A 10,248-nucleotide genomic window follows, 5' to 3' on the forward strand; every position below is an offset into this window, starting at 1 on the left:
TCAGCCAGTATTCCCTCTACGTAGTAACACTGCCGCTACGCCAGCCACCGGCTGAGCCACCGGCTGAGCCACCGGCTGAGCCACCGGCTGAGCCACCGGCTGAGCCACCGGCTGAGCCACCGGCTGAGCCACGAGCCCCGCTGAGGAATGTCTAGCTGGGGGACATGGAACAGCTAGCTAGCTCATTTTCTACAGAAAGGAAGGGGGGTCGTATTACGAAATGGATGAATTGACACAGTGACCAAACTCCTGTTGTAAATATTAGTTTAGTTAAATTCATTAATAACAAGGCCGGTGTCGACGGACACGGACACACAACAACAAAAAAAGCCAGCTAGCTAAACCTGCTAGCTAAGTGACCTGTTAGCATAGACTACGATCGCCGACCGTAACGTTAAACTGGTTAAATCGTTATGAACACAAACCGTTTTTTCGACAACGAGCCGACTGACTTGTGGGGGGGGGGGGGGGGGGGGGGGGTATGTTGTGAGTATAGTGGTACATGGCAAGTATCGCATGGCAGGCACTGTATTGTATTGTGAGTAGTGCATGTTGAGTATTGTATGGTGGGTATTGTATCGAGACTATTGCATGATGGGTATTGTATTGTATCGGGAGTATTGTACGATGGGTATTGCATGTCGAGTATTGTATTGCTAGTATTGCATGGTGGGTATTGTAGTGCGAGTATTGTATGGCGGGTATTGTATAGTGAGTTTGTATGGTGGGTATTGTATTGTACTGCATGTATTGTATGGCAAGCGTTGTATGGTGAGTACTGTATGGTGAGTATTGTATGGTGAGTACTGTATTGTGGGTGTTGTATGGTGAGTACTGTATGGTGAGTACTGTATTGTGAGTACTGTATTGTGAGTACTGTATTGTGGGTGTTGTATTGTGAGTACTGTATTGTGAGTACTGTATTGTGGGTGTTGTATGGTGAGTACTGTATGGTGAGTACTGTATGGTGAGTACTGTATGGTGAGTACTGTATGGTGAGTACTGTATGGTGAGTACTGTATGGTGAGTACTGTATTGTGAGTACTGTATGGTGAGTACTGTATTGTGAGTACTGTATTGTGGGTGTTGTATGGTGAGTACTGTATTGTGAGTACTGTATTGTGGGTGTTGTATGGTGAGTACTGTATGGTGAGTACTGTATTGTGAGTACTGTATTGTGGGTGTTGTATGGTGAGTACTGTATGGTGAGTACTGTATGGTGAGTACTGTATGGTGAGTACTGTATGGTGAGTACTGTATGGTGAGTACTGTATGGTGAGTACTGAATGGTGAGTACTGTATGGTGAGTACTGTATGGTGAGTACTGTATGGTGAGTACTGTATGGTGAGTACTGTATTGTGAGTACTGTATTGTGAGTACTGTATGGTGAGTACTGTATGGTGAGTACTGTATTGTGAGTACTGTATTGTGAGTACTGTATTGTGGGTGTTGTATGGTGAGTAGGACGATGCCTTCTTTACATTTACACCCAGTTTATCAAGAGATTTACCATTCAAATAACATGATTCCCATTTTGTTGTTATGTAGTTAGATAGTATTTTTTTTTAACCATAATCACATTTATTGTTTGATTAAATGTGTGAATTAATGCCTACATGGGACATTGTACCACAACATGTTGAAATGTAATGACACTCAATATAACATCGACCCCTTGACCCCTAAAATCACTAAATAAATCCATATGTGAGGGCAGCCTCATCTCTCACTCTGTTGCTCCCTCCCTATCTCTCTCCATCCCCCCTCTCATCTCTCACTCTGTTGCTCCCTCCCTATCTCTCTCCATCCCCCCTCTCATCTCTCACTCTGTTCCTCCCTCTCTCTCTCTCTCCATCCCCCCTATCTCTCTCCATCCCCCCTCTCATCTCTCACTCTGTTCCTCCCTCCCTCTCTCTCTCCATCCCCTCTCTCACTCTGTTGCTCCCTCCCTATCTCTCTCCATCCCCCCTCTCTCTCTCCATCCCCCCTCTCTCTCTCCATCCCCCCTCTCTCTCTCCATCCTCCCTCTCTCTCTCCATCCCCCCCCTCTCTCTCCTTCCCCCCTCTCTCTCTCCTTCCCCCCTCTCTCTCTCCTTCCCCCCTCTCTCTCTCCATCCCCTCCCCCCTCCTCTCTCTCCATCCCCTCTCTCTCCATTTCCTGTCTCTCTCCATCCCCCCTCTCTCTCTCCATCCCCCCTCTCTCTCTCCATCCCCTCTCTCTCTCCATCCCACCCTCTCTCTCTCCATCCCACCCTCTCTCTCTCTCCATCCCCCCTCTCTCTCTCTCCATCCTCCCTCTCTCTCTCTCCATCCCCCCTCTCTCTCTCCATCCCCCCCTCTCTCTCTCTCCATCCCCCCTCTCTCTCTCCACCCCCTCTCTCTCTCCACCCCCCCTCTCTCTCCACCCCCCCTCTCTCTCCACCCCCCCTCTCTCTCCACCCCCCCCCTCTCTCCACCCCCCCTCTCTCTCCACCCCCCCTCTCTCTCTCCATCCCCCCTCTCTCTCTCCATCCCCCCTCTCTCTCTCCACCCCCTCTCTCTCTCCATCCCCCCTCTCTCTCTCCATCCCCCCTCTCTCTCTCCACCCCCTCTCTCTCTCCACCCTCTCTCTCTCCACCCCCTCTCTCTCTCCACCCCCTCTCTCTCTCCACCCCCTCTCTCTCTCCACCCCTCTCTCTCTCCACCCCCTCTCTCTCCACCCCCTCTCTCTCTCCATCCTCTTCCTCTCTGGTACGGGCTAAGCTCCCTCTCTGATACGGGCTATGCTCCCTCTCTGGTACGGGCTATGCTCCCTCTCTGGTACGGGCTATGCTCCCTCTCCCTCTCTGGTACGGGCTATGCTCCCTCTCCCTCTCTGGTACGGGCTATGCTCCCTCTCTGGTACGGGCTATGCTCCCTCTCTGGTACGGGCTATGCTCCCTCTCTGGTACGGGCTATGCTCCCTCTCCCTCTCTGGTACGGGCTATGCTCCCTCTCCCTCTCTGGTACGGGCTATGCTCCCTCTCCCTCTCTGGTACGGGCTATGCTCCCTCTCCCTCTCTGGTACAGCTATGCTCCCCCTCCCTCTCTGGTACGGGCTATGCTCCCTCTCTGGTAAGGGCTATGCTCCCTCTCTGGTATGGGCTATGCTCCCTCTCTGGTACGGGCTATGCTCCCTCTCTGGTACGGGCTATGCTTCCTCTCTGGTACGGGCTATGCTCCCTCTCCCTCTCTGGTACGGGCTATGCTCCCTCTCCCTCTCTGGTACGGGCTATGCTCCCTCTCCCTCTCTGGTACGGGCTATGCTCCCTCTCCCTCTCTGGTATGGGCTATGCTCCCTCTCCCTCTCTGGTACGGGCTATGCTCCCTCTCCCTCTCTGGTACGGGCTATGCTCCCTCTCTGGTACGGGCTATGCTCCCTCTCTGGTACGGGCTATGCTCCCTCTCCCTCTCTGGTACGGGCTATGCTCCCTCTCTGGTACAGCTATGCTCCCTCTCTGGTATGGGCTATGCTCCCTCTCCCTCTCTGGTACGGGCTATGCTCCCTCTCTGATACGGGCTATGCTCCCTCTCTGATACGGGCTATGCTCCCTCTCTGGTACGGGCTATGCTCCCTCTCTGGTACGGGCTATGCTCCCTCTCTGGTACGGGCTATGCTCCCTCTCTGGTACGGGCTATGCTCCCTCTCCCTCTCTGGTACGGGCTATGCTCCCTCTCTGGTACGGGCTATGCTCCCTCTCCCTCTCTGGTACGGGCTATGCTCCCTCTCTGGTACGGGCTATGCTCCCTCTCTGGTACGGGCTATGCTCCCTCTCTGGTACGGGCTATGCTCCCTCTCCCTCTCTGGTACGGGCTATGCTCCCTCTCCCTCTCTGGTACGGGCTATGCTCCCTCTTCCTCTCTGGTACGGGCTATGCTCCCTCTCCCTCTCTGGTACGGGCTATTCTCCCTCTCTGGTACGGGCTATGCTCCCTCTCCCTCTCTGGTACGGGCTATGCTCCCTCTCCCTCTCTGGTACGGGCTATTCTCCCTCTCTGGTACGGGCTATGCTCCCTCTCCCTCTCTGGTACGGGCGATGCTCCCTCTCTGGTACGGGCTATGCTCCCTCTCCCTCTCTGGTACGGGCTATGCTCCCTCTCCCTCTCTGGTACGGGCTATTCTCCCTCTCTGGTACGGGCGATGCTCCCTCTCCCTCTCTGGTACGGGCGATGCTCCCTCTCTGGTACGGGCTATGCTCCCTCTCCCTCTCTGGTACGGGCTATGCTCCCTCTCCCTCTCTGGTACGGGCTATTCTCCCTCTCTGGTACGGGCTATGCTCCCTCTCCCTCTCTGGTACGGGCGATGCTCCCTCTCTGGTACGGGCTATGCTCCCTCTCTGGTACGGGCTATGCTCCCTCTCCCTCTCTGGTACGGGCTATGCTCCCTCTCCCTCTCTGGTACGGGCTATGCTCCCTCTCTGGTACAGCTATGCTCCCTCTCCATCTCTCTCTGGTACGGGCTATGCTCCCTCTCTCTCTCTGGTACGGGCTATGCTCCCTCTCCCTCTCTGGTACGGGCTATTCTCCCTCTCTGGTACGGGCTATTCTCCCTCTCTGGTACGGGCTATGCTCCCTCTCTGGTACGGGCTATGCTCCCTCTCCCTCTCTGGTACGGGCTATGCTCCCTCTCTGGTACGGGCTATTCTCCCTCTCTGGTACGGGCTATTCTCCCTCTCTGGTACGGGCTATGCTCCCTCTCCCTCTCTGGTACGGGCTATTCTCCCTCTCTGGTACGGGCTATTCTCCCTCTCTGGTACGGGCTATGCTCCCTCTCCCTCTCTGGTACGGGCTATTCTCCCTCTCTGGTACGGGCTATGCTCCCTCTCTCTCTCTGGTACGGGCTATTCTCCCTCTCTGGTACGGGCTATGCTCCCTCTCCCTCTCTGGTACGGGCTATTCTCCCTCTCTGGTACGGGCTATGCTCCCTCTTCCTCTCTGGTACGGGCTATTCTCCCTCTCTGGTACGGGCTATGCTCCCTCTTCCTCTCTGGTACGGGCTATGCTCCCTCTCCCTCTCTGGTACGGGCTATGCTCCCTCTTCCTCTCTGGTACGGGCTATGCTCCCTCTCCCTCTCTGGTACGGGCTATGCTCCCTCTCCCTCTCTGGTACGGGCTATGCTCCCTCTCTGGTACAGCTATGCTCCCTCTCCATCTCTCTCTGGTACGGGCTATGCTCCCTCTCTCTCTCTGGTACGGGCTATGCTCCCTCTCCCTCTCTGGTACGGGCTATTCTCCCTCTCCCTCTCTGGTACGGGCTATTCTCCCTCTCTGGTACGGGCTATTCTCCCTCTCTGGTACGGGCTATGCTCCCTCTCCCTCTCTGGTACGGGCTATGCTCCCTCTCTGGTACGGGCTATTCTCCCTCTCTGGTACGGGCTATGCTCCCTCTCCCTCTCTGGTACGGGCTATTCTCCCTCTCTGGTACGGGCTATGCTCTCTCTCTCTCTCTGGTACGGGCTATTCTCCCTCTCTGGTACGGGCTATGCTCCCTCTCCCTCTCTGGTACGGGCTATTCTCCCTCTCTGGTACGGGCTATGCTCCCTCTTCCTCTCTGGTACGGGCTATTCTCCCTCTCTGGTACGGGCTATGCTCCCTCTTCCTCTCTGGTACGGGCTATGCTCCCTCTCCCTCTCTGGTACGGGCTATGCTCCCTCTTTCTCTCTGGTACGGGCTATGCTCCCTCTCCCTCTCTGGTACGGGCTATGCTCACTCTCCATTTCTCTCTCCATCCCTTCCTCCCTCTTGACTGGCTGGGTAAACTCTGCTACTTAATCGGTGCTGCTCTCAAATTGACTTATGATTGGCTCAGACCGGGTGGCCCCCCCCCCCCCCCCCCACACACACACACAACAAGTGAGAGTCAAGAGAGTCAAGAGCCACTGTATTTTCTGCTGTCCTCTCCTAAAACTCCCGTCTGCTTCCATTATCTCTCCTCTCATCTCTCTTCCTACTCCCTTCTGCTACCTTTATCTCTCCTCTCCTCTCTCTTCCTACTCCCTTCTGCTTCCATTATCTCTCCTCTCTCTTCCTACTCCCTTCTGCTTCCATTATCTCTCCTCTCCTCTCTCTTCCTACTCCCTTCTGCTACCTTTATCTCTCCTCTCCTCTCTCTTCCTACTCCCTTCTGCTTCCATTATCTCTCCTCTCTCTTCATACTCCCTTCTGCTTCCATTATCTCTCCTCTCTCTTCATACTCCCTTCTGCTTCCATTATCTCTCCTCTCTCTTCCTACTCCCTTCTGCTTCCATTATCTCTCCTCTCTCTTCATACTCCCTTCTGCTTCCATTATCTCTCCTCTCTCTTCCTACTCCCTTCTGCTTCCATTATCTCTCCTCTCCTCTCTCTTCCTACTCCCTTCTGCTTCCATTATCTCTCCTCTCTCTTCCTACTCCCTTCTGCTTCCATTATATCTCCTCTCATCTCTCTTCCTACTCCCTTCTGCTTCCATTATCTCTCCTCTCTCTTCATACTCCCTTCTGCTTCCATTATCTCTCCTCTCTCTTCCTACTCCCTTCTGCTTCCATTATCTCTCCTCTCCTCTCTCTTCCTACTCCCTTCTGCTTCATTTTCTATCCTCTCCTCTCTCTTCTTACTCACATCTGCTTCCATTATCTCTCATATATTGAATCATGAAACCTGACAGAATATCACAGGCTCACTTGATGGGGACGGAGGAACGACACACACTGAGACGGAGGAACGACACACACTGAGACAGAGGAACAACACACCCTGAGACAGAGGAACAACACACACTGAGACGGAGGAACAACACACACTGAGACGGAGGAACAACACACACTGAGACAGAGGAACAACACACACTGAGACAGAGGAACAACACACACTGAGACAGAGGAACAACACACACTGAGACAGAGGAACAACACACACTGAGACAGAGGAACAACACACACTGAGACAGAGGAACAACACACACTGAGACAGAGGAACAACACACACTGAGACAGAGGAACAACACACACACTGAGACAGAGGAACAACACACACACTGAGACAGAGGAACAACACACACTGAGACAGAGGAACAACACACACTGAGACGGAGGTACAACACACACACTGAGACAGAGGAACACACACACACTGAGACAGAGGAACAACACACACTGAGACAGAGGCCCCCGAGACGGGAACACACACACTGAGACAGAGGAACAACACACACTGAGACAGAGGAACAGCACACACTGAGACAGAGGAACAACACACACACTGAGACAGAGGAACAACACACACACTGAGACAGAGGAACAACACACACTGATACAGAGGAACAACACACACTGAGACAGAGGAACAACACACACTGAGACAGAGGAACAACACACACACTGAGACAGAGGAACAACACACACTGAGACAGAGGAACAACACACACTGAGACGGAGGTACAACACACACACTGAGACAGAGGAACAACACACACTGAGACAGAGGAACAACACACACTGAGACAGAGGAACAACACACACACTGAGACAGAGGAACAACACACACTGAGACAGAGGAACAACACACACTGAGACAGAGGAACAACACACACTGAGACAGAGGAACAACACACACACTGAGACAGAGGAACAACACACACTGATACAGAGGAACAACACACACACTGAGACAGAGGAACAACACACACACTGAGACAGAGGAACAACACACACTGAGACAGAGGAACAACACACCCTGAGACAGAGGAACAACACACACTGAGACGGAGGAACAACACACACTGAGACGGAGGAACAACACACACTGAGACAGAGGAACAACACACACTGAGACAGAGGAACAACACACACTGAGACAGAGGAACAACACACACACTGAGACAGAGGAACAACACACACACTGAGACAGAGGAACAACACACACACTGAGACAGAGGAACAACACACACACTGAGACAGAGGAACAACACACACTGAGACAGAGGAACAGCACACACTGAGACGGAGGAACAACACACACTGAGACAGAGGAACAACACACACTGAGACAGAGGAACAACACACACACTGAGACAGAGGAACAACACACACTGAGACAGAGGAACAACACACACACTGAGACAGAGGAACAACACACACTGAGACGGAGGTACAACACACACACTGAGACAGAGGAACAACACACACTGAGACAGAGGAACAACACACACTGAGACAGAGGAACAACACACACACTGAGACAGAGGAACAACACACACTGAGACAGAGGAACAGCACACACTGAGACAGAGGAACAACACACACACTGAGACAGAGGAACAACACACACACTGAGACAGAGGAACAACACACACACTGAGACAGAGGAACAACACACACTGAGACAGAGGAACAACACACACTGAGACAGAGGAACAACACACACTGAGACAGAGGAACAACACACACACTGAGACAGAGGAACAACACACACTGAGACAGAGGAACAACACACACACTGAGACAGAGGAACAACACACACTGAGACGGAGGAACAACACACACTGAGACAGAGGAACAACACACACACTGAGACAGAGGAACAACACACACTGAGACAGAGGAACAACACACACTGAGACAGAGGAACAACACACACTGAGACAGAGGAACAACACACACACTGAGACAGAGGAACAACACACACTGAGACAGAGGAACAACACACACTGAGACAGAGGAACAACACACACTGAGACAGAGGAACAACACACACACTGAGACAGAGGAACAACACACACTGAGACAGAGGAACAACACACACACTGAGACAGAGGAACAACACACACTGAGACAGAGGAACAACACACACTGAGACAGAGGAACAACACACACTGAGACAGAGGAACAACACACACTGAGACAGAGGAACAACACACACTGAGACAGAGGAACAACACACACTGAGGCTTGGCTAGTTACAGCCTAATGTCAAGCTAACATTGAACCTGGTTGGTTAGCTACCTGCAGATTCATGCAGGGTAGTAACGTCACGAGTTGGGATTATGGTTCATTGTTTAGCTAGCTAGCTACATGTCTTAACAATAGACTCCACAACGGACGTATCCATTTCAATAGAATGTCACTGCAACAACTGTTGATCGACGTAGCTGGTAAATTCACTCTGGCTGTCTACTCCGATGTCAGACCACGGGGTACGATAGTCTAGCTAGCTCCAGTTTCAGATATTACACGTTTCTAATGTTGACATAAAGTCCACCCACGGTGCTCAGAAGGACAGAAATCCCATTTAGATGATGGTAATTCGTGTTAGCAGAACACGTAACTCCTGTAACGAAGCAGCCAATTAAACGTTGTAGTCGGCGTTCCAACGCTACTCCAAACAGCACCACCTGATGAGACCGGTTCCATTTGTGACGAACGTCTCTGTTAGAAACGCAGAGAGAGGGGAGATCTAAAGATGCAACAACCAGGATGGGTTGATAATACGACCAGGATGGGTTGATAATATGACCAGGATGGGTTGATAATATGACCAGGATGGGTTGATGATATGACCAGGATGGGTTATGACCAGGATGGGTTGATGATATGACCAGGATGGGTTGATGATATGACCAGGATGGGTTGATAATATGACCAGGATGGGTTGATGATATGACCAGGATGGGTTGATAATATGACCAGGATGGGCTGATCTAATCAGGACGGGTTGATGATATGACCAGGATGGGTTGATAATATGACCAGGATGGGTTGATAATATGACCAGGATGGGTTGATAATATGACCAGGATGGGTTGATAATATGACCAGGATGGGTTGATAATATGACCAGGATGGGTTGTTAATATGACCAGGATGGGTTGATGATATGACCAGGATGGGTTGATAATATGACCAGGATGGGTTGATGATATGACCAGGATGGGTTGATAATATGACCAGGATGGGCTGATCTAATCAGGACGGGTTGATGATATGACCAGGATGGGTTGATAATATGACCAGGATGGGTTGATGATATGACCAGGATGGGTTGATAATACGACCAGGATGGGTTGATAATATGACCAGGATGGGTTGATAATATGACCAGGATGGGTTGATGATATGACCAGGATGGGTTGATAATATGACCAGGATGGGTTGATAATATGACCAGGATGGGCTGATAATATGACCAGGATGGGCTGATAATATGACCAGGATGGGCTGATAATATGACCAGGATGGGTTGATAATATGACCAGGA

General features: G+C 51.7%; 1 protein-coding gene across 1 annotated transcript in view; it reads right to left on the reverse strand.

Moving 5' to 3' along the window:
• Positions 1-10,248, reverse strand: part of LOC129847465 (protein diaphanous homolog 3-like) — a gene marked incomplete at its 5' end in the record, with an annotated part of 65,731 nt that continues 55,483 nt past the window's right edge. Inside the window, 1 exon segment of the mRNA XM_055915264.1 lies at positions 1-151. Within this exon segment, the coding sequence (XP_055771239.1) occupies positions 1-151 (151 nt within the window).

This window comes from Salvelinus fontinalis, unplaced genomic scaffold, assembly GCF_029448725.1.
Source record: "Salvelinus fontinalis isolate EN_2023a unplaced genomic scaffold, ASM2944872v1 scaffold_0857, whole genome shotgun sequence".
NCBI classification, from domain to species: domain Eukaryota; kingdom Metazoa; phylum Chordata; class Actinopteri; order Salmoniformes; family Salmonidae; genus Salvelinus; species Salvelinus fontinalis.